This window comes from Mauremys mutica, chromosome 12 (assembly GCF_020497125.1).
Source record: "Mauremys mutica isolate MM-2020 ecotype Southern chromosome 12, ASM2049712v1, whole genome shotgun sequence".
NCBI lineage: Eukaryota > Metazoa > Chordata > Testudines > Geoemydidae > Mauremys > Mauremys mutica.
In genome coordinates, this window is record NC_059083.1 from 25,682,178 (window position 1) to 25,707,164 (window position 24,987).

Here is a 24,987-nt window from a genome sequence, read left to right on the forward strand (position 1 = left end):
GGTGTTCCTTGATCCGTCAGGATCTCTTTGGGTATTCCCACTCTAGCAAAAATTTGGATTAATTCTTTAGCTATGGTCTTGGACGTAGTGTTCCGTAGGGGAATGGCCTCGGGGTATCAGGTGGCATAATCTAGCACCACCAGTATGTACTGATGGCCTAGGGCTGATTTTTCTAACGGCCCTACTAGGTCCATAGCTATTCGCTCAAAGGGGACTTCAATAATCGGGAGAGGTACCAAAGGTTCCCTTAAGCGTGGTCAGGGCCCATGTAACTGGCATTCCGGACAGGAGGCACAATATCGTCGGACCGCCGCATATATTCCAGGCCAAAAAACCTCTGCAGAATTCGATCCAGGGTTTTATCTACCCCTAGATGTCCCCCGAACAGATGGCTGTGGGCTAGCTCCATCATGCCCCTCTGATGTTTCTGTGGTACTAGGAGCTGTTCCACGACTTGCTCTTGGATACGGACTACTCTGTACAGCAGATCCTTCTTGATCATATAATACGGCCCTGGGCCCTTGGCTCTCCCTTCCACAGGGAGCCCATTCACCTCCACTACTTCTTTGCGAATGTTCTGGTATACTGGATCATTGGCCTGATCCTGTCCAAAATTCTCTAGTGAAGGTCCAATTTGCCCAAACTCAGGGGGTTCTATTTCCCCCTCCCCCTCAAGGGAGGTCCCTGGGGAACTGGGCCCGGCTGCTGGCTCCCCAACCTCCTGCCTAGTACCCTTGTCAGTCGGGCCAACTCTCTCCCCTACGAGTATAGGCTTCTGGTTCTGGGTCAAGATTCTCGTTCCCCTCCTCTTATCTGCCCTCCTTTCTCGCTGAGTCTTCCTGGTCTTCCCAGGGGGCGAGAATAAATCCTGGGCAAATTCTTGGAAGGCTGGGGGGTTGCTAACTATCGAGGCCATCCCATTGCTCTCTGGGGTGTTATCTTCTTCTGACTCCCCTCCAGGAAGTAGACTGCCAAACCCTGGGAAGTCTCGTCCTATGAGGACTGGGTAGGGGAGTTTTGGGACCACCCCTACCATCACCTTAGTGGGGTTTCCCCGGACTTCTATTTTCACTCGGATGGTCGGGTAGTAATTGACATCCCCATGGACACAGGATATTCCTGTGCGCTTGGCCCGGGATAGTTGATCATACCCGACCAGCTTTCCCGAGACCAGCGTGATTGCACTTCCTGAGTCTACTAATGCGGTGGTCTTTATACCATTCATTTTAACTTGCCTAGTATATCTATGAGGGACCATCGCTACCCCTACTAGACTTATCAGGTCACATGACTCTTCTAGATTTCCCAGGTCGCATTGCATGGGCTCCTCTAGGTTTGGGCACTGGGCAGCTATATGCCCTGTCTCTCCACATGCATAGCATCGGTACCCTCCTTGGGGCAGCCTCTTATTTTTTGGGCTGTGAGCCCTTACCCCCTGAGTCTTTCTCTCCCAGTCCCCAAGTCCCTCCGACTACTCTGGCCACTCTTTGTCCTCCTTCTTCCCTGCCATAGTTCGGCCCGGAGCTACGGCAACTCGGGCCCTTGGTACATAGACTTGCCTCCTATTCTGGCACCTCCCTTCCCCAGTGGTCCGAGAGAGTTCCTGCACTGCTAGATGTCTCTCTACGAGGGCAACTAGCTCATCACAGGAGGAGGGATCATTTTGACTGACCCATCCTCGTATGTCCGGCGGTAGCCCTCTCATGTACCTGTCCACAACTATGGTTTCCACAACTTCCTCGGGCCGGCGGCTCTCGGGGCACAGCCACTTCCTGGCCAGATGGATCAGGTCAAACAGCTGGGACCTCGGGGCTTTGTTGACTCGGTATTTCCACTCATGGAACCTCTGCACCCTTATAGCTGTCGTCATGCCCGACCTCACCAGGATCTCCGCCTTTAGCTGGAAGTAATCTGAAGCTCCTTCTGTTGTCATATCAAAATATGCTTTCTGTGCCTCCCCACACAGAAAAGGTGCCAGGATACTGGCCCACTGGTCTTGGGGCCAGGCCTCCCGCCGGGCCGTCCTCTCAAACGCAAGGAGATATGCCTCCACGTCATCATCCATCGTCATCTTCTGTAAGTAGTGGCTTGCGTGCAGGGGCCGAGTCCCATGGGGGCCGTGCGTTAGGGTGGTCAGGGCCTTTAGCTGGTTCACAACCTCATGCAAGGTGGCTCGATCCTGAGCTGCCTGGCTCATCAGGAGTTGATTTGTCTCCTGCTGTATTCGCACCGCCTCCTGCTGGGCAGCCATCTGCACCCTGGTAGCTTCTTGTTGGGCCGCAGTGGCCTGCACCAATGCCTTCACTACATCTTCCATATTTTTTTATTTTTTTTATTTTTTAGGGGGTGCTTTACCCTGCCCCGAGACGGTTTGCCACGAAGTCTCACTCACATCCCACACCTGACACCATGTGTGGCAAAGTACCTTCTCAGTCTCCCCAGCCTCTGCTGTTTTTAGCCCTGGTGAGACAGGCTTGGGTAATGCAGTCCCCCTTAGGACTCAGGGGAAGTCTGTTCCCTGTCTCTCCACCAGTCTTGTTTAAAGTATTTTTACCCTGCCTTGTGGGAGAGCGTACTGCCACTCCCCCTGGAGAGGCTCGCTGCCTTGCTGCTCCAACACTCCTGGCAGCCAGGCTCCTTCTCCCTCTGCTCCACCTCAGCTGATTCTAATTTGCTACCTTGGTAACCCTTTCTCAGTGGAACCTGATTGACCTGTAGTTGCCTCCCAGTTGATAAGGAGGAGGGTCTTTTAACCCTCGGGGACTGACTCCTACCCCACTCTTGCAACTGTCTGTCCTGAGTTTATCACAATAGATAGGAGCTGCTCAGCTGCCCTGCCCTAAGCATAGATACTGCCTGCGATGCTCCATACCTGCCCAAGGCAATGTGGCCGTCTTTCCCCAAACTATGCCCATGCTAAAAAGTCTTCTGGTCATCCCACCTTTAAAAGTGTGTGTGTGTGGGGGGGAGGAGACATGGGCTCCTGGATCGCCTTACCGTTTAATGTGTTATTTTTAGGCTGTATGTGTCATGGTCGCTGTCAGTTTGGTTGGTAACTTTAGCTACAATCTCATGAAGATGTTGTCTCTGGAATTTTCTCATAATTTAAAGGCAATCTTCACCCGCAAACTCACCCTGTCTGTGTGGTCCAAAGAATTCTCCTCTTTTTCTCTCCAATTCAGACGGCAGAGTGTCTTGGGGGAGAAAGGAGAAGAGAGGTGAGATTTCAGACTTTCATATTCATAAGAGCATCCCCACTCTGAAACTGTTTTATAATTATGACAGAGAAACAGACAGAAAGGCCCAGAGACACACTCAGGTATTTAATATAAAAAGGTCTGAAATCTATTTCCCCTCTCAATCAGGCATCTCTCAGCAATGAAGCCAGCAGCGCTACAGCCTCACAACTATCCCAGGACACACAATTTGTAGGAGATTTACTTTTCCCTCCTCATCCCCTCCCTCCCTTCAGACTCCAGTTGGTTTGTCTCATTCACTCTCTGCCTTTTGTTGTAACCTAGACCCAGAGCCTGCAAAGACTTTGGCATAAAAGTAACTTTACCCACTTTGGTCCCTTTGACACCAACTGGATGTTCAGAGTTTGTGAAATCCTGGCTCTAATTGTGAGCTGTTGTGTCTGTCTACTCAGTGTCTCCACAGAGAGGAGCATGATGGGGCCTCGTCATCCATAGGCAAAAATAGGATTAATAATAAAATCATTTTATCCATGTGGACACTGAGGCGGAGGAAGGCTGGCTTCATGGACCAGATTCACCCTTGTACCCACAAAAGGAGAGAAGGGAGGGGCCATTTGTGACTCCACTATTCAGTGCCTGCAGGGGCCGGTGCAGAGGTTGGCACAAGCAAAGGAAGTTCTGAAGCCAGCCTGAGCTACATCCCTGTGACAATGGCCCCGTGTGTCTTGCCCAGCGTGCAGACTACCAGAGGCCCAGCTTTACATGGCCCACGTCCCTCTGTCCCTCATCCACCCCCTCCCTCTTCCACCCGCCATCACCACCCCGACCCCATTCCCAGCCCTCTCAGGAACACGCCTTGTGCCTGCAGCTGCTGGGGAGGAGGCACAAGGGGTGCCTGTGCTGGAGGGATCCCTCGCTGGGGGGGAGGGGCTTTCTCCTTCCCTATAGCCCATTTGGCCCAAACTGGCTGCAAACGGGACCACAACTCAGTGATGGGCTGGATCCACCTTTGAGAAATGTGCCCCATGGCTGGTGATGGGGCAGTAGACGGGGAGGGCTCTGAGCTATAGAGAGTTCTTTGCCACGTGTCTGGCTGTTGGGTCTTGCCAAAATGCTCGGTATCCAACTGACCATCATATCTGGGGTGGGGAAGGAATTTCCCCCCACATCAGATTGACAGAGAGTCGGGGGATTTTTTTCCTTCCTTCCTCTGCAGCCTGGGGCACGGGTCAGTTGCAGTTTTAACCTGGAGTCAATGGTGGATTCTCTGTAACTTGTGTAGTGGGGCAGTTACCCTGTTCCTGGGATAAAAGGAGGTAAAAGGTGAAAAGCAGCTGAGGTCGGCTGACTGGGGAGGCAGCCACAGCTGGGGCCACACCCAATTAGGTCACAACAGGCCCAGATCAAAGGACTGGGAGCTAGGCAGGCAAGAGTCTCACTGCAGGGCTGCCTGGGAGCACAGGGTACCTTACCCAGAGCAGGGCTGGGGCGGGGCAGGCAGAGCTGCGGAGCTCTGGCCTGGCAAGTCCCCAGGCTGAGGCCTTCTTAAGGGCCAGGGATGGTACTAGGGCTAGAAAGGCAGTAGGTCCAACCCCTTTGCTAATGATGAGTGGACATTGTGGACTGCAGGCTGCCCCAGAGAAAGGGGGCTAGATGACTGGCAGTAACCACTGAGTCAAGGTGGGTATAGAGGGTTGGGATGCCCCTGGGAGAGGAGACCCAGAGTGTGGGGGTACTGCTGTGGGCAGAACCCCAAGGTAAGGGGCACTGGGGTCCAGGAGGGACATGGAGGGGCCTGAGGCAGGAGAGACACTGGCCAGCAGTGGGCGCTCTGGAGCGGGAAAGCTAATTCCCTGACTGACCAGCAGGAGGCGCCGCACTGCTGAGTGCTCAACCAGTTAAACTTGAAGTTTTAAAATCATGATTTAAGGACGTCAGTAACTTGTCCAGAGGTTAGGGGTCAATTGCAGGAGTGGGAGGGTGAGATTCTGTGGCCTGCAGTGTGCAGTTGGTCAGACTGGATGATCATGATGTTCCCTTCTGGCCTTAAAGTCTTTGAGTCATTTCTTAATTTAACAGCATCATCTAAGTGTGAACCAATTGATCAGCAACATTCTCTTCTGAGAGGCGCATCCCAATTTCCATTCCTAGATCCCTTCTAAGTACCTTTGAACTTCCCCAGAATCTCCATTAGCACAATCGTTTTCTGGGAGAAATCACTGACTGGCTCTTCCAGTTCAGGAGAAATCTCCTCTGGCTGCTGGAACTTCCCCTTCTCACACCTGGAGGGAAACAATTTCACGTGATTATATTTTACTGTGTGACTCATTATAAGTTCTGGCTAGTGAGTCGCTGCTCTAATGGGCCTGGAGTTAGAATTCCTCGACTTCTCCCAGCCTCAGAGCAGGTGGAACACAACCCAGGGCCAAGCAACCTTCCCTTCAAAGGTCATTAATATTCTTCAACTCTGGTCTGGAGAGACCAGCTCTGGGGACAAAAGGGGAATTGAGTCTCTGTGGCTAATTCGCTCCTTGGCCACCATGCTCTGAGGGACAGGAGGTTCCCAGGTGAAGTGCTGTAGAAATCTGCCTCTAGGAACTAGACTGAGACACCAACAACCCCTTCCCCAACTCATTCCACACAGGTCTCCAAACAGCCCTCAGATGGGGAAAGGCTCTTGAAAACTACTGCCCTGGGCTGAATAGTGACCAGGACCCAGCAGTGACAGGGCCATATTCCATCTCCACAATCCTGAGGCAGCCAGTCCCCCAGGGATGTGACATCTCTACAAAATACTTGAGGTCAGTTTTTCCCACTGACTGGAGAATTCCAGAGTCTTCTGTACAAGAGTGAGCAGCCCAGGATGGAGTTGATCAGAGAGATTTGTATCCAACATGTGATCTCCCCACACATTTTGCTGTAGAGCCCTGGGGAGATGCGGTGCTACCCAGTGATGAGCTGCCAAAATACTAACAACCGGTTCCCTCCTCCTCACCCCAGGAGGGGGTCATGCCCCCCGGGGGGTCTCCTGCCCCATCCAACCCCCCCATGTTCCTTGACAGCCCCCCCCCGGGACCCGGGCCCTATAGATCCCCCTTCCCTGTCCCCTGTCTGCCCCTTGCCACCCCATCCAACCCCTTCTCTCATTCCTGATGGAAACCCGGGGACCCCTGCCCCATCCAACCACCCCTTCTCTCTGTCCCCTGACTGTCCCTGGAATCCCTACCCCTAACTGCCCCCCACCACCCCATCCAACCCCTGCGCCTTCCTGACTGCCCCCCCGGGACCCTTGCCCCCGTTCAATCCCCCTGTTCCCTGCCCTCTGACCGCTCTGACACTAATCCACCCCCCCAACTCCCCTGCCCTCTATCCAACACCCCCTCCCTGCTCCCTTACTGTGCTGCCTGGAGCCGCGCCGCCTGGCCAGACCCCGGGGACTGGGGCAGGAACCGCGCCGCCCGGCCGAGCTTGTGGCAGGACCCGGGGGTAGGGGCAGGAGCCGCGCCGCGCTGCCCTGCCCTGCCCAGCGAGGTCGCAGCTGGACCCCGGGGGCCAGGGTCCGGCCACGACCTCGCCTGGCGGTGCAGCGCCTGGAGCCCTCCTCCCGCTGGCGCCCCCGCCCTCCAGCCTCAGCCCCAGCTCAAACTCACCTGCGGGAAGCCTCTGCTTTCTTCTCAGCCATCCCAGGCTTCCCGCACGAACAGCTGATTCGCGGGAAGCTGGGGAGGGGGAGGAGACGCCGGAGGAGCGTTCAGAAGAGGAGGCGGAGTGAGGTGAGCTGGGGCTGGGGGAAGGGTAGGGAGCTGCTAGAGCTTTTATTAAATTTAAAAGTCCTTCTGGAACTAGTTGTTCCTCCAGGAACAACCGGTTCTAAACGGGCTTCTGAATTTAACAACTGGTTCGCGCAAACCGGTGCGAACCGCCTGCAGCTCACCACTGGTGCTACCCTCATCATCAAGCTCTTTCCCAGCATTGTGGAGTGCGAGGGAGCCACATACCTGCTCAAGGTGGTTCTGACATCCTAGAGGAGAGAGAGACAAAAGAATTTCAGTCCTCTCTGAAACACACACACACTCAGGGGATTCCAGGGAAGGGGTTTAGGAAGTATGGGGGAAGAGACCCTGCCCTGGCCCCAGGGCCATTGATTCCCTGAGCTAATGGGGCTTTTCCATCTTTCATATCCCTGTGACTCTGCTAAGAATAATACTCACTCAGAGGTCAGCAATGCACATGCCGAGTTACACTGAGATCTCTGACTGCTGGACTCCAGTGCTTATGATTCAGCAGCCCGCTCCTCCCTCTGTGGGGATCTGGCATGTTTCTAATGATGAGTGCCGGTTTCCAATTTTCCCTAGGGGTGCTCAACCCCATGCTCCACCACCACTCCAAACCTTTCCCCAATGCCACACCCCAACCCAACTCTTCCCACTCCCACTCAACCTCAACCCTGTCTCTTCCTCGCCTCCTCTTGTAAGCTGCCATAAATATAAAGGAAAGAGTAACATAAAATACCTCCTTGCAGCTGTACTGAATCGCTATACCTCTAAGGGGTTAAGAAGCTCAGATAACCTGGTTGACTCCTGACCAGAAGGACCGATAAGGAAAGAAGACACTTTCAATTCTGGTGGGTTGCGGGAGGTTTTGTTTGGGCTCTGTTTCTTCGTTCCCTCTCCTGATAGAGAGATAGACCAAGCAGGAACAACATCTCCTGAAAAGCTACCTGAAATGATCCATCTAAGATTATAAAAATTCTAACTAAGGCAAGGAAATGCTTTAGGCTATTTTTTTGTTTTAGCTTGTGAATTTTCCCTATGCTAAGAGGTAGTTTTATTCCTGTTTTTGTAACTATGAAGCTGAGTCCAGAGGGGAGTCCTCTGTGTTTTAAATCTTTTTATTATCCTGTAAAGTTACCTTCCATCCTGATTTTGCAGGTTTTATTCTTGTACTTTTTTCTTTATAATCAAGTTCTTCTTTAAAGAACCCAATTGATTTTAGTGTCCTAAAGATAAGGGTCTGGTCTGTACTTACATTAAAGGCAATTGGTCGGTATATTATTCTCAAGCCTCCCCAGGAAAGGGGGTGAAGGGGCTTGGGGGGATATTTTGGGGGAATAGGGATTCCAAGTGACCCATCTCTGAATTTTTGTTTAAATCACTTGGTGGTGGCAACAAGGACAAGGAAAGGAATTTGTGCCTTGGGGAAGTTTTTAACCTAAGATGATGGAATATAAGATTAGGGGGTCTTTCATGTGGGTCCCCACCTCTGTCCCCGAGAGTTCAAAGTGCGGAGGGAATCCTAACATGAGCACGCTCCCTCCCCGCTCCTCCCGTTCCCTCCCAGCATCTCCTGCACATAGTGGAACAGCTGATTGCAGCAGGCAGATGGTGCTGGAAGAAGGAGGAGGAGTTAATCGGCAGGTCTGACACTTGGTAGCACTGAGGGGGAGCGCTGGCTGTCCTGGAGCACCCACCTATGTTTCTCATTCAGTCTCACCTGTAGGAATTCACTCGCTGGCTTCTGACACTTCCCCTCCACCTCACTGATCAGCTCACTCAGACGGGAAATCTGCTCAGAGAGTTTACTGACATTTTCATTCTGGATCCTCACAATCTCCTTGTCCAGCTTCTCCAGCTGGGCCAGCAGGAGTCGCTCTTGTTCCTCCAGGAACTGCTGCAGTTGCTGAAATTCAGACACAATCTTCTGCCTCTCGGTTTGTGTTTGTTTCTGTATGAAATAGGGCAAGGGTTGGCCAGGGACATATGGACGGAGCCGAGGATCCTTTCATGGAGAGCTGGGTGTGCAGGAGGATGATTTTCTTTGAAAATCCTAAGATTTCTGACATTTGACTCTACCCTGTGGGTACTAGGCAGGGGATTCTCTCACACCTTCCCCTTTGGCCCCGGTATCCCCCTGAAAGGGAAGTTTCTCTGTCAGTCATGGTCAGCATCTTCTGTTATTTATGGTATGGGAAATTCAGACCCAGAGCAGCAGGAGGCAGGACTCAGCACTACACTGACTGAGACGTCAGGGGAGTTAAAAGAAACAAAAGTTTTAAAAATGCACAAAATGCCTAGACCCAGTGGACAGCACTTCACGGGGACATTTGTGTGAATTCAGGCAAGCCACAAGGGCTACTCATCAACTGAAATGAAAGCTTAGGGCTTGTCTACACATGAATCAAACCCAGCAATCCATGATCATGGAGAAACACACACAAGCCCATGTTCACGTAGACCACACAGGAGTCTGCCTCCAAACAGACCTCCCACTGCCAGTCCCACAACTGGTTCATAACAACAGGCACCTACCAGATATTCCCGGCAATTCCTCTCTCCAGTCGCTTTCAATCCCAGCAGCTTTTCTCTCTCTTTCCTCAGAGTTTTCAAATGGGCCTGGATTCTTTCCTGAAGAAACAGAAATGATTTGGGAGGTTTCATCTGGATAGTTGAAAGGTGCTTGGAAGTGGGTGTTTTTCCACCCAAAACCCAAGATGACTGTGGTTCTAATCGCTTTGCAACATCAGGACCACCAAGGTGATGAAACCTCATTAATGGAAACTGGGAGCGTGTCACATTCAGACTCGTTACCAATTCTGGTTCAGTGTTTTTAGTAATTAGCAAGAGATCTCAATTATAGCCAAGCTTTACTGGTAATTGTGAACTGATTAATGGTACAGAGCATAACAAGACACTGGAGTCACATGGGGGGAAATCAATAAACCTGTTTTTTGAAGGTTTAACAAACAAAGCCCTGGGGCTGCACTGGTTGGGCAGAGCTGGTCTAAGCACCAGGGCAAAATTCATGAGATGTCGGGAGGCCATTCATCTGGTTTGAAGCTGCACAGTCCCAGTTTTGTGGAGCACTGTCCCTGTCCGGTAGGGACTCAGCACTGGATGTGGCTTTGTCTGGTGCAAAAGGGAGAGGAGGAGACTGAGGATGCAGGAGGACACCCGTGAGGGTGGGGGCAGGGCTGGGGTGGCACTTTCATGCAGAATGATGCAGGCGGGTGGCACACTGGAAAAAATGGTGGTGGGGTCCACACAGGGTGACTGATACTGGTGAGGACGGGCCCATGGAGGCAGGCGTGGGTATATCCGATGTTCTGGGGATGCCTCAGTGACCTCCCTAATTAGACATGATGCAGATTTGTATAAAGAACGGGTTGGGGGTTGCCCCAGTGCTGCCCTAACCGCTCTTCATGGCAGTGCCCCCTGGGTAGGTACCCCATGGTCCCATTCCCTGGTAAAGATCCCGGAAGCAGTGCATTCTGGGAAATTTCAAAAGGCTGCCTGGTGGGACTAATGGAACCACTCTGGCTGGTCCTTGCCCACGTACACAACAGAACAGGTCAGACTGGCACCGGTCAGCTCCAGCCTGGGGTTGGTTTTGCTACAATACAGTGTAATCCCAGCGGTATTTGGCATGGACCTGAGCTGTTTGGAGCCCTTTTGTGTGCGGACTGAAGGTGCTCGGGGTCCCACACAGCGTTTAGCCCAGTGATCTCCTCTAGTGCAGGCTGGCAGCATCTGAGTTTAACCCCTCATGGAGCAGCACAGGAGTTCACAATCCCAGTGAGAAACCTCCTCTCCCTGGTGCGCCTGGGACCTTTATCAAGGCGTCTCTCCCTCCTAACGGACACAATTCATCACTGGGTGGGGCTGATGCTAAGATAGCAGCATGGCAAAGTGATTCAGGCCTTGGACTGGGTCTGGGGAGATCTGGGTTCTATGCTAAGCTCTGTCACTGACATGCTCAGTGACTATGTGCAACTTGCTGCCCTGCTTTGTGCCTCAGTTTCCCTTCCCACATTTTGTCTAGCTAGACCAGTGGTAACCTACAAGTCGATTGCGATCAACTAGTTGATCCTGGAGATTCTCCCAGTGTATCGCAATCTCTGGCAGCTGGAACTGTGGCCAACAGAAGCTGCGGGAGTGGTTCCTGCAGAGAGGGGCAGCGTGTGTAGCCACGTGCTCCCCTCCAGGGGCCCCAGGGCACATTGGCCCCTTCCAGGAGTGGCGCAGGGTTGGGACAGGCAGGGAGCCTGCGTTAGCCCCGCTGCACTACTGATCGGGAGCCTCCTGAGGTAAGTCAGTGCTGCCCAGCTGGAGCCAGCTTCCCAGACCCCGTCCTGCACCCTAACACCCTGCCCTATCCCTGACCCTCCTCCTCCTAGAGCCAGCACCCTGTGCCCTCACCTGCTCCCCAACCCCCTGCCCCAGGCTCAGCCCAGAGCCCCCTCCCAGACTGTAAACCCCTTGGCCCCAGCCCAGAGCCTGCACCCACACCTGAATCCCAACCTCCTGCCACAGACCGGTGAACGTGAGTGAGGGTGGGGGAGAGCAAGCAAAGGAGAGAGGGGGGTATAGAGTGAGCGGTGCTTCAGGCAGGGGGTGTAGATCCTGCTTTCAAGATTTGATAGTTTGCCTCTGTTGCCACACTGCCAGATCATTAATTTCATTATAGCATCTCCCGTACAATGAAGACTGTACAGAGCTGAATGATGAGTCACACCCGTGACAGGGAACTTTCAGTGAAATTAGCCTGTAATTAAAACCCCAAAGTTAACCCATTAAATTTGACAGCAATTCCCTACCTTGTACTCCTGGGCAGCCTCCTGGATGGGAACAACCGTGTGAACCCGGTGAGTCCGGGACTGCTCTGCAGATCACACAGATGGGGGTTTGATCCTCTTCACAGAACAGTTTCAGAGCCTCCTGGTGTTCCCCACACACCCCGTCCCCTCCTGCTCCCTTTGCTGCCTGTAAACCTCAGCCGCTTGACGAGTTCTATGACATTTGCCAGCTGCCTGTTAATAATTGGAGATATACCAATCTCCTAGAACTGGAAGGGACCTTGAAAGATCATTTAGTCCAGCCCGCTGCCTTCACTAGCAGGACCAATTTTTGCCCCAGATCCCTAAGTGGCCTCCTCAAGGATTGAACTCACAACCCTAGGTTTAGCAGGCCAATGCTCAAACCACTGAGCTATCCCTCCCCCCTGTTGGGCCTGAGGTTTCTCTGTTGCACAGTTTCTCTGCACTGAGGGCAGGAGGTGGCTGTATCGGATCCCTCCCAGCACTGGCTGATGCAGGCTTGGCAGAAATTGTGCCCACACTCCACACTGACAGGTTCTGTGAAATACTCCAGACAGACGGGACATGTCGCTTCCTCCTGGAGCCTTTCCACGGGGTTCTCTGCAGCCATGGCTCTCTCTGGATAGTGGATCAGGGTTACTTTCAATTTCCTGAATTCACACTCTGCCACGCCTGCAGCAGCAACGGGGTGTTTCCTTGCCTGAAAATGACTCTGTTTGCAGAGCAGGAAGGACCCAGCCAATTTCACCCCTGGAGGCTTTACTGAAAAAAGGTACCACTAGGGATCCGATCCTGCAATCAGCCCTTGTGAGTGTGTGGAAGGTCACTGAGGCATCCCTCTGTGAGGATGGGCCTGCAGGAGAAGGAGCTGTGTGTTAGGAGTGATAGGCAGGCTGGGCAGAATTTTGTTATAATATATAATTTTGACAGATGATGTTTATTTTAAACAATGTTTATATTTATTGATTTAAACTTTCACAGCAGCACAACAATCTGGGTTTAAGCATTTCATTCCAATTAAAATTTTCACGGTTGTGGGAAATTATGGGGGGGATCAGATAATATTTTGGTCAGACCAGAACTATTTAATGACACTGGACACAGATTCAAAAAGTTGAAGCTTAGGAACTGTTAAAATTGTCTGTGAGCAGGTAAATCTCCTCCCTCCCCCAGCAACTCCCCCAGGGCAGTAACCCAGAGCCTCCCCCACCACCACACAGACCGAGGCTGAAAGTCCATCTGATGGTGGCTCAGGGGCCTGTGGAATGTGCTGGGATCTCAGCCTGGGCCCTAGTGGGGCAGGTGCCCCTGTAACACGACCACTCCCAGCAAGGCCCTGCCCCCATTTTCTCCATTTGTCAGTCCAGGCAGAGAGACCAGGGACTGCAGGGAGACCAAGCGAGGGCAGCGGGTGTGCGGGGAGCTCGCACTAGGGGCTGCAGGGTACCTGGTGTGGGATAAACAGAGACCTCTCAGGCCACTTGCCCATTGCGGCTGCAGGAGGGGAATGTGGGGACAGACTGAGGAGGCCTGGGGCAGTCTGGGAAGCCGCCATGGGGGACAAGGAGAAGGAATTCAGCTGTGGCGGGGGAGCCGTGCTGGGCAGAGGGAAGTGCTGATCTTTCACTGGTCTCCGTGGGGCTTGAGATTTGCAGGCATCGTTCAAACATCTTCCTTCTGCAGCTGTCTCAGGTACCTGGATCTTCACTCAGCATTGCAGAGCAGAGCAGATTCAGTGCTTTGGTTCAGGGTTACAGGAAGGAAAAAGACTGGAATGGTTCATATCGTACCTGTCATTTCTCTCCCCGGGCCCTGGGGATGTACCGTGTGCAGCTGGTTTCTTAGAGACATTCAGTCAGGCAGCTGGGGTGGCATTTTTGTGCTCTGCCCCTTTCTCAGTAAACTGAGACTTTTCAGGATCAAGACACTGACTCATAAGCTTTCTGCGTCTACTTGCTCAGCGTCTGCTCAGAGCTCAGCACCATGAGGCCCTCATCCTCCATAGACTGTAATGCGAAGAGACACACAGGCATTGTATAGATGGAGAAACTGAGGCAGAGAGAGGGGTGGTTCAGTAGGCCCCCTACTCAGTGACTGCAAGGGCCAGTGCAGACCTTAGCAGCCAGGGCCGGCTCCAGGGACCAGCCTACCAAACACGTGCTTGGGGCGGCACCTTGGGGCGATCGGGGTTTGGTTTTGTTGTTTTTGGTTTGGGGGGCGGCAGGGATTTGGGCGGTGCGATGCGGCGCTCGGGGGGGCGGGGACTTCGGCGATGCTGGGGAGGGGGCGGGGACTTGGGCGACTCGGCGTTCGGGGGGGTGGGGACTTGGGCGGTGCTGGGGAGGGCGCGGGGACTTGGGTGACGCGGCGCTCGGGGGGGCGGGGACTTGGGCGGTGCGATGCGACGCTCGGGGGGCGGGGACTTGGGCGGTGCGATGCGACGCTCGGGGAGGGGGCGGGCAGCGCTCTTTTTTTTCGCTTGGGGCGGCAGAAATGTTAGAGCCGGACCCTGGAACTCTCTTGTGTTTTAGCTGGTTAAGTGAAAGAGCAATAATGTTGGATGTGTGCAAAGAGTCTCTCTATGTGTTAAATGGTCACAATGTGCCCCCGGAGAGAATTCAGCTGAAACCAGCAGGCTCTCACCTTGGCCTGGAGTTCTGGGAGACGGTGTGTTCAGGCATGTGGGAGTCTGGAGGGTCAGCTCTGCACTATGGGTTAGGCAGCGGGTTTCACACCTCAGACAGGGGCTAGAGAGCCCCCCAAGAATGTGCCCAGGGACCCCAAGACTGGAGCAGTGGATGGGCTCTGATCCAGTCCCAGAGGCTTGAATTATCTGGGGATCCTGGGGCCCAGTTGCTTGGGTTCCCCTTACTGCAGTCCGGTGGCACCTAACCAGGTCCAGGAGCTAGATATATACACACACACACACAAATCTTCTCACTGCCCAGCAGCCAAACACCCTTAACTCTGACCAGCTGAGTTCTGGTGACTATTTCTACATGTCTGAAATATTAAATTCAGAGACATGCATGGAGACGTCTCCCTCTCAGGGCTGCCACATCCCTTTGCCTTGGGCTGAGGGGGGCTCTTTCCTGTTCCTGGATTAGGGAGAGTCTCTCCCTCCAGTGCTGCCACCTCCTGCTCCCTTTGTCTTCCGGTACAACGGTTCTATTAATGGCTCTTCCTGGGCTGGGCAGACACTGTCTCCTGCTCCAGGTCTCCAGGCAGGGCCCGATTACCCATTAGGCTAATGTGGCTTTAGCCTTAGGCCCTCCTATTTTTTAGGCCCTACTGGTCAGGCAGGGGCCGGGCTGAGTGGGGTGGGGAGCGAGCTTGCTGCGGGAGCCCTGCTGGAGCCAGCAGCAAAGGCAGAGCAGCCCGCTGTGGCTTGGAAGCTGCTCAGCCAGCAGCCTGCTGCTTCCGCTCCCTCCTGTCTGTGTCTCCTGGCGCTGCAGGATCACACTCACAGGCGTGCACAGCACATTCCATTCGGGTGTGCACCCCGGGAATTTTATTTATTTTTTTAAAAGCGAACATCATAAAGGTTGGCGTGTGGGAGGGGGTGCGGTGTGCAGGAAGGGGCTCAGGGCAGGGGTTTGGAGTGCAGGAGGGATGCAGAGTGCAGGAAGGGGCTCAGGACAGGGAGCTGGGGTGCAGGAGAGGTTCAGCAGGGGGCTCAGGACAGGAAATTGGGGTGCAGGAGGGGTGCGAGGTGCAGGCAAGGGGCTCAGGGCAGGGGGCTCAGGGCAGGGGATTGGGGTTCAGGAGGGGTGCGAGGTGCAGGCAGGGGGCTCAGGGAAGGGGGCTCAGGACAGGGAGTTGGGGTGCAGGAGGGGTATGGGGTGAAGGCAGGGGGCACAGGGCAGGGGGTTGGGGTGCAGGACGGGTACAGGGTGCAGGCAGGTGGTTGGGGTGCAGGAGGGGTGCGAGGTGCAGGCAGGGGCCTCAGGGCAGAGAGTTGCGGGGGAAGGGTGCTTGAGTGTTCTCACTTGATACCTGGGAGGTGAAGTCTAAATATAGGACACACGACCATTGGGAGTCTGTGCCCTGGTTTATAACTGTTTGCCCTGAGGTTGGTATTCACATTCATGAGCTGCTGCACACAGCTTGGTGGGAGAACTGAACATGGATCTCCCATGTGCCAGCTGAGTGCTCTCCCCATGGGGCTAAAAGTTATAAAGCAGATGATAGCATCAAAACCATCTCATGCTTCTCTCCCTTCCTCCTGTGGAGCCAGGGGCGGCTCTAGGCACCAGCAAAACAAGCTGGTGCCTAGGGCGGCAAAATCTAGGGGGCGTCCCCTGCCGCCGGGGAGGGCGGCAGGCTGGACCGGCGAACCTGCCGCAGTCATGCCTGCGGGAGGTCCACCGGAGCCCCGGGACGACTGGACCTGCCGCACGCACGACTGCGGAGGGGGCGCTCGTCCCGCGGCTCGGCGGGACCGCCCCCCGGCATGACTGCGGCAGCTCAAGCGGAGCCGCCGGACCCGCGAACCGTCCGCAGCCGCGGGAGGTCCAGCCGAGCCACGCGGAACCAGCGGTCCCTCTGCAGTCATGCCCGCGGGAGGTCCGCTGCTCCCGCGGCTCCGGGGCGCCTCCCGCGCATGACTGCTTGGGGCGGCCAAAAACGTAGAGCCGCCCCTGTGTGGAGCCCCAGCAAGAAATGCTTTAGGCGCCTGAGCCACCTGACGTCAGATGCTGGGTTCCCGTCTGTGGGTGGCTAAGCAGACGTAGACACCTCTCTGCAGCCCCGATTTAGGCACCTGTCTGTGAGAGGGGGCAGGGCTTAGGACTCCCCTCCCCCCTTGTCACCTCTCCCATTGCCTAGCTGAGATGGCTCCCCGCCTAGTGAGCTGGCTTTTGTGAATCGCACTGTAAGGTGCCTGTGATGCCCATCCATTGTCTAGGGAGTTTAGGCCCCTAACAGCTTTGCAGACTTTGATTTTCTAGTTGCCTACAAATTAAGGACAGAGACAGAGCCCCGGCTGGAGCATGACACATCCCAGTAAAACCCAAACTCATCCTAGGGGCACAATATTCCCTGTGGGGGTTGAGGAGACACAACCAAGTCAGGAAGCAAATCCCAGGACTCTGCCACCAGCACCTGCAGCTGGGACAGTAAAGTGGAACAAACACAAAGAATTGTTTGTAATGTTTTATTTACAGTCAGTAACTTAAGGTGGTAAGTAAATGGAGCCGAGAAGGAACCTTAATAACCACAGCATGGAAAGGAGATTCCCCAGCCACGGAGAACAGTTTTCTTAATGGCACAACAACAGGACAGTCATCCAGAAATTAATATAAGGAATTAATGAGTTACAGTGGCGCTTTCAGTAACGTAATAAATCTCTCCATCCCGCTCACGTTCCCTTTCCTTCCATACTGTCCTTTTCTATTCATTATTGTTCTAGCCTCACTTCCTATCCCCGTTTATTTCCCTGTGTCTCTCCTCCCTGTCACAGATCATCCCCCTCGGCTGCTCTCTTCTTTCCCTGATCTTATCCCTTCCCCTCTTGCTGCCCTCGGGGCTGGTTCCCCTGGCAGGGATGTTTTCCTGTCACTCTTCTCATTTCCGTTTTCCACCATTTCTCATAGACTTTCCCTTTATTCTTGTTTTATTTTCATTCACATTTTCTTCTTGCATCTTCTAATTCCCTCTGCTTAAACCTGCCCTGTCCCTGCTTCTCCCAGTGCTGCCAACCTCAATAGTTTAAAAAGAATCATGAGACTGACCCAATTATGATTTTTTTAAAGGTTATATAATGGTTTTTCATCAATCTGCACCGATCTCCCCCTCCCCCCATGGGTGTGTGTGACCATTACAGTGTTACCAGTTGCCTTGTAGTGACCGTGGTCCCTGCGGCAGGAACTCTGGCTGGGAGACCCCATGAGATCTAATCCCACAGATCTGTACAAACCCCTCCCTGCTGCTGCTGCTTCTCCCCAACCCCCAAAACCCTGATTGATTCATGCTGTGTCCCTGCCACCCCCACCTCCGCCTGTCCCCAGTCCGGCTGTTAGTTCTGCCCCCTGCCCAGCCCCCACCTGTGCCCCTCAGGGCCCCTCCTGCAGCCCCAGGGGTTCTCCCCCACCCGCTCCGGTCCCATCCCAGGGACTCAAGAGAGGGAGGGGGAGGCGCTTCTAGGGGTCATAGAGATGAGGAGAAAGGGGCTGAGTAGATGGGATTCCTCCAAGGTCATAGAGACTGGGTTCTGTGAGGCTAGAGAGGCTGATTTCCAGTTCCACACTTGACTGTGTCTCTCAGGGACACAGTCGGAGCCGGGTGTCTCTGTCCCACACCCAGAGCCAGGGTCGGATTCTCTCCCCAGGGACGGAGCCCAGAGGGAAAGTGAAGATCGGGGCCCCGTCACCAGCATCGATAAATGTCACCTGCCCCCGCTCACAGTCCAGACAAACCCGGATCCTGCTGGGGACCCGGCTCAGGGGCAGGGGGGTCACAGGGGAGGTGAGAGCCTGGAACTGACCCTCCCACTGCTCCACAGCCCAGATCCCCCCCCTCAGGGCTATGGCTGATCCGTCCCTTCCTCCTCACAGACTCTCTGGCCACCCCCACAGCCCAGTATCGCCCATCCCCCACCTCCACCTCCCAGCAATGTCTCCCCGAGGTGAATCCCTCACAGCCCAGCACACAGGCCCAAGAGTCAAATCTCTCAGGGTTGTTAGGCAGTCGCTGCCGTGTGTGTCCCCATGTCACACTTTTCCGATCCTCAGACAGGACGAGGTTGGGATGAGCCGTGTCTGGATCCAGAGTCACATTCACTGGGGAGAGAGAATCAGAGCGTTATGGGCAGAGCTTGGTCCTGAGGGAGGCTGGGACCATTTCTCACACTCCCCAGCAGCCCTGTCCTGGCTGGGTCAGGCCTGGATCCCAGGGATCTGCCTCTGTCCTGGGCACCTGAGACTGAGCAGGGATGTTACTGCAGCTCCTCACTCTGTGTAAGGAGACCCACTTCATTAGTTTCCCATTTGCTTGCATAAGCTTCAGCTCCCAGCTACCCATGTTGGTTCTGCTCCATTCCCTGCAGGAGAGACACAGCCAGGAAGGTTTTAGTGACGAGGGAGAAGAGGAAGCAGCTACAGTTTTGAACCCCAGAGGGAATCTCCCTCTTCTAATGCAGCCTCCACTCCCAGGCCAGGGAGCAGAGAGGATGATGCAGCATTGGGGAAGAGCTGCTTTACACCAAAAAGTAGGAGGTGGCATTGGGTGAAGTAGCCCCATCCCCAGCCTAGAGAGAAGGGAGGAGCTGCCAGCATTAGAAGGAGAGGATCTCCCCAATCCAGGAAGCAGTGAGCAGCTCCAATGGGAGAGCCCAGCTCTGCCCAGAGGAAAGGCAGGATGTTGGAGAAGAGCGATAGGGAGACCCCCTGCAACCTGGACAAAGCAGAGGGATGTGTCAGCCCTTGGGGCAGAGAGCTCTGTTCATGTGCTGCTCAGGGAGAGTGTTTGTTCATTAGCATGGGCATGAACTCAGCACTAAGGTTGGTGTCAGGATTATTTGTGTGATGTCAGCTTGGTTGAAGTTGGGGAGGGGGGGTACTAGGTCGCACCACCTCTGGACCTGCCCTCTCCCTTCCCTGCCCCACTCTTCATCTTCCCGCCGATGAAGCTGGGAGCCTTGGCCACTATGGAGAGCCCCTGACCCTCCACCTTCCCATGTCCCCACTCTCCCGCATGCACCACCCAGGGCAGGTGGAGGGTCCAGGAGGAAGAGGAGCAGAGGTGGGGGCCACTGAGAGGGGCCAGCTCCAGGAAGATGCTGTGCTACACTGGGGGGCGGGGGCTGATCAGCTGCCTCACCATGAAGCACAGACACTGCCTGTGATGCTCCACGCCGGCCCAAGGCTTGCAGTTTGGGGGAGCAACATGTTCCCATGCCCCCAAACTATGCCCATGTTAAAAAGTGGGTGGGCTTGGCCCCCTGGCCCCCCATGTTCCAGTGCCCCTGGATCTCCTTGCTGTTTAATGGGTTATTTGTAGGGCTGTGTGTGTGTCATGGCCACTATTGATTTGGTTGGTAACTTTCATTACAATCTCATGAAGATGATTTCACTGGAATTTTCTCATAATTTAAAGACAACCTCCAGCTGCAAAAAGACAGTTACCTTTTCCGTAACTGGTGTTCTTTGAGATGTGTTGCTCATGTGTATTCCACAGTAGGTGTGCGTGCTCACCACGTGCACCAGTGCCGGAAGTTTTTCCCCTAGCAGTACCCGTAGGGGGGGAGCGCCCCCCACGACCCCTGGAGTGGCGCCTACCTGGCGTGGTATAAGGGGAGCTGCACATTCCCCCCACCCTCAGTTCTTTCTTGCCAGACAACTCCGGCAAAGGGGAAGGAGGGCGGGATGTGGAATAGACATGAGCAACACATCTCGAAAAATGGAAAAGGTAACTGTCTTTTCTTCTTCAAGTGATTGCTCATGTGTATTCCAAGTTAAATATGCGTATTCCAATAGGTGATTCCAAGTTATATGTGCTGGAGGTGATTAGGAGTTCACAAGTTCTCGAGACGGAGTACCACCCTGCCAAACCTGGCATCATCCCTGGTTTGGGAGACTATTGCATAGTGTGAGGTGAACGTGTGAACTGAAGACCAGGTGGCGGCCCTACAAATGTCCTGTACAGGGAGATGGGCCATGAAGGCAGCTGACGAGGCCTGTGCCCGAGTCAAGTGTGCCCTCACAATGGGTGGCGGGCGGGGGGGGAGGGTGGTGAGCACTGAGTTTGGCACGGTGAGGACCTAGTCCTCCTGCGGGATGGAGGGGAGCAGGGTCACAATCAGGTCGTCCGGACGGGGCGAGGAGGCCGGTGCGGTGCTTTGGGTGTTGGCTGGCACTGGAGGATCCACCATCTGTTTGGACTCTGGGCACGGTACTGAGGATACGGGTCCCACCGATTCCTTTCCTGGTGGTGTAGTGGAGGCCAACAGGGCTTCTGATGCCCTGGCCACCAAGCGAGCCCACATTTGGGGGCTGCACCAGAGGCCACGGTGACCACTGGTACCACTGGGCTGGCAATGATGCTCAGTGCCATCACACTTGCTGCAGCACCGGTGGATCTGGCTGTTCGAGTTGGCTAGCCTGGCCTGTAGATGAACGGCCGTGAGCAGAGGCTGGGCTGGCATATAACTCGCTACTGTTTCTGGACTGGGAGTAGAGGCAGTGTCGGGATCTGCGTCAGCCACAGGACCGCGATCTCAATGCGGAGGAACGGCACTAACGGTAGTAGCTGCTCCGTGATTGGTCTTGACGGGCGGACCTACGACAGCGGGACGCCGATGATCGACACCCGGGGCTACGGTGCCTTGGCGGAGACTTGGAGCGGGAGTCCGAGTGGGAACGGCATCGACAATCGTGCCGCGACCAACTGCAGTACCTCCTTCGAGATGAGGACCGCTGGCGACCTCCGCCACAGTCCCGTCGATATTTGCTCTGCGAAGAGGAGCGCTGCCGGGAATCTGGCCGGCGTTGAGAGTGATCGACATGGACTGGGCCCTGAACGGTTGCTGGGCAGTGAGTGGTGTCGGGAAAGTTCCCGAGACCGAGACCAGTACCGGGCCGGCGGCGACTGCAGCGATCCCAGCGGTGGCTTGCCTCTGGAGCGTGGGGCAGCTCCCCTTCTACCGCACCAGCCAGGCACCAATTCAAGCAGGGCCGGATCTAGGCACCAGCCCTCCAAGCATGTGCTTGGGGCGGCACTTTCTAAGGGGCGGCAAAATCCACCCCCCCTCCCTTTTTTGTTTTTGTTTTTTTTGCTTGGAGTGACAAAAAGCCACTCGCCCTGTCAGCGCACGAGCTGGGATCCGCGCCCCCTGCCCAGCCTGGCGGCGCCCTGCACAGCCCACTCCGGCAGGGAAACGCCGCGCTGCCCTGGGGAGACTCAGAGCGGCAGCAGCAGCAGGACCCCTCCCCCCTCCCTGCATCCCAGGTCCCGCTTCCCTCCCTCCTCGGCTCCTCACACACTCTGGGAGCCCCTCTCGCGCAGCCGCAGCCCGGGCTCGGCTCCCCCTCCCTCCCCGGCTCCTCACATGCTCCGGGAGCACCTCTTGCCGCCGCCGCAGCCCAGGCCCTGGAGCGAAGCAGAGTCCCCTGGAGCCAAGCCCGAGCTGCGGCAGTGAGAGGGGCTCCTGGAGTGTGTGAGGAGCTGGTGAGGGAGGGAAGCGGGGTCCCCTGGAGCCGAGCCCCGGCTGCGGGGGCGAGAGGGGATCCTGGAGTGTGTGAAGAGGTGAGTGGCCGGTTGGGCTCGTCGGTGCTGAGCAGGCAGCCCTGCAGCTGGAGATCCTCGCCTTCCCGCCCGCCGGGGCTGGGCCAGGGCACCGTGAGGCTGAAGAGCAGCAGGTCCGGGGGGCTCTCCAGGTCCTCGGCCGCCAGCATGTCAGGAGTGACGGCGGTGAGCACGAACTGATCCACCTCAGCCACCAGCAGCACCGCGAAGCCCAGGGAGGGGGCCGTGTTCTCCGCGCCGCCCAGCAGCTCCATCCGCATGGGGAAGGAGTCGCGGCTGGGCCAGAGCTCAGCTGCCGTGTGCTGGTAGCGGATCCCACGTTTGGGGGTGGGGAGCCTAATGCTGGAGTGGCTGGGGTGTGGGTGAGGGGGGGAGAGAGAGCCCAGTGCTGGGGTGGTCGAGGGGGGCTTGGGCTGGGGTGTGGGGTAGCCAAAATTTTTTTTGCTTGGGGCGGCAAAAATCCTAGAGCCTGCCCTGAATCCAGGGGTTGCAGGGGCTGCTCCCCGCACACGGGTACTGCTAGGGGAAAAACTTCCGGCACTGGTGCACGTGGCGAGCACGCACACCTATTGTGGAATAGACATGAGCAATCACTCGAAGAAGAACTCACCCTGTCTGTGTGCTCCTAGGGGTTCTCCAATTTGTGTCTCCAATGCAGACAGCAGAGTGTCTGGTGGGGGAAAGGAGAAAAGAGACGAGATTTCAGGCTTTCATATTTGTAACAGCGTCCCCACTCTGAACACATAGAACTGTGTTTTCATCATGACAGAACAGACTGAGAGGCCCAGAGACACACACAGGCATTTAATATAAACTAACTGAAACCTTCTATTTCCTCTCTCATTCAGGCATTTCCCAGCAATAGAACCAACATCCTTGCAGCCTCACAACCATCCCAGGACCCACAATCTGTAAGTGAGATTTATTTTTCCCCTCATCATCCCCTCCCACCCCTGAGAGTCCAGTTGGTTTGTCTCATTCACTCACTGCCTTTTGTCGTACCCTAGACCCAGATCATACAAAGACTTTATCATAAAAGTAACTTTACCCACTTTGGTCTCTTTGGCCAGGGGTAGGCGGCATCATATTGTACGACAGACACTTGACAAAATTACCAAACCTAGGGTTTGGCTACACTTGCAGCTGTACAGCGCTGGGAGTTACAGCTGTCTTCATACAGCTGTGGAGGGAAAGCGCTGCAGTGTGGCCACACTGACAGCTGCCAGCGCTGCAGTGTGGCCACATTTGCTGCATTTGCAGCGGTGTTGGGAGTGGTGCATTATGGGCAGCTATCCCAGCGTTCAAGTGGCTGTAACGTGCTTTTCAAAAGACGGGGGTGGGGTGGAGTGTGACAGGGAGCGTGGGGGAGACAGAGAGAGTGGATTTTTGGAGCTGACACTGTGTCAGCTCCCTGCCTTGCAAATTCCGACCCCTTCCCCCACCCCCGTCTCATTCACTAAATGCAAATAGCCTCTTTGGTTTTTTCCTCACAGACCAGATAAGCAGCCTCCCCGAAACGGACCCCCACCCCGTGCCGCAATGCTTCACTTCTCAAGCCCCTTCCCTCCCCCCTCTTCGAGCAAACACTAGCTGTGGGCTTTCCAAAGGGAGCTCCCTGCCTCTGCTCGAGCAAACAGGAGCTGTGTTTGTTTTTTAGATAAGCAGCTCTGGGAGCCCCAGTTCACAACAAAACAAACAGAGGCATCACAACAAAACAAAGAGAGTTATCTTTACTTAAAAGCATTATGGGAAGGTTCTGGAGGTCAGTTACAGCGTAGTAAGATTAATCACTGTTTACACTGGCACCCCAGCGCTGCAGCCCCAGCGCTGTTCTCTTTATTCCTCTCGTCGAGGTGGAGTACAACCAGCGCTGTAGCCAGGGAGATGCAGCGCTGTATGTGCCTTGGCAGTGTGGATGGGGAGTAACTTACAGCGCTGTAAAGCCACCACCGATGCTGCAACTCTCAAGTGTAGCCAAGCCGCTACTGATGGACATTGGCGGGGTGTTATGTCATTCAGTCATCATTCAACCCGTAAATTAACACACAATTTTCCACGCTGAAAAAACCATAACTTGGCTAGGTAGTTAATAAATAATAAACTATAACAATAATAATAAATTCAAGTCACTTTAGTGTTTTTGAATGTACCTCACTGCCACAGTCAATATTTTTTTTGTAGGATTGGGGCACTGAAATAAATATTTATCCTAAAACCATATTTCAGTGCATTGTTGTCACTACTTTCTTTTTTAAATAATTTGTTTTATGGGAGGAGGAGGAGGAGGAGGGTGTGTGTGTGTGAGTGTTTCCCATCTCTACACCGCTTACCCCATGTCTCTCCCCTGTCTGTGTCCCTTACATGGGAGATCCCCCATCATGTCACAGGATGTGGGAAGCAGAGGAGGGGGGTCTCTCAGGGGAGCAGGGTTTCCCACCCCCTCACTGTGACCAGGGCACCCCCCCCCCAGGCAGGGGTTATCCCAGGGTGGGTGGGAACCTCCTCTGCCTCCTGACAAGGACAATCACTGCTGGGGGCAGGGGTCTGTTGTGAGCAGGGATGGAACAAATTCTTGTGTGGGGGTGTGTGTGTGACGAAGTGGGACTGTTCTTAATGTTTTCTCTGAATACTATGTTGGTGTCTCAGTGTCCCTTATGCAGTTCTTAAGTATCTAGGTGGTGGAATAAGGGTGTGTGATTGCTGCAGAGCAAATGGCCAGTGAACATAAAATGCCTGACACTGTCTCCTAGCAACTGATGGCCTGGGCCCCTTCTCTGCAAGGGTGCCAACTGAAGGTGTTGGAGACAAAGAAGTCAGGTGACCTCCTGGCCCGGGAAAGGAACTGAGCAGAGAGGAGGGACTGGAGGGGGTTTGGGAATCTGGAGCTCGCTGGGGACAAGGAGTGAAGTGCAGACGTGGGTGTCTGGCTCACTGCCCCCCAGAACGGACCCGGCC

At 54.7% G+C, this 24,987-nt stretch overlaps 1 protein-coding gene and 1 pseudogene across 1 annotated transcript in view; both read right to left on the reverse strand.

Moving 5' to 3' along the window:
• Positions 1-13,587, reverse strand: part of LOC123346642 (E3 ubiquitin-protein ligase TRIM7-like) — a 30,290-nt gene extending 16,703 nt beyond the window's left edge. Inside the window, exons 1-5 of the mRNA XM_044984120.1 lie at positions 13,581-13,587; positions 11,791-11,855; positions 9,506-9,601; positions 8,691-8,921; positions 7,196-7,218 (exon numbers count right to left, since the gene is read on the reverse strand). Coding sequence (XP_044840055.1) covers positions 7,196-7,218; positions 8,691-8,921; positions 9,506-9,601; positions 11,791-11,855; positions 13,581-13,587 — 422 coding nt within the window. The remainder of the gene's footprint in view (positions 1-7,195; positions 7,219-8,690; positions 8,922-9,505; positions 9,602-11,790; positions 11,856-13,580) is intronic.
• A 4,225-nt stretch (positions 13,588-17,812) lies between these two features.
• The window catches only part of LOC123346643, a 28,357-nt pseudogene continuing 21,182 nt past the window's right edge, over positions 17,813-24,987 (reverse strand).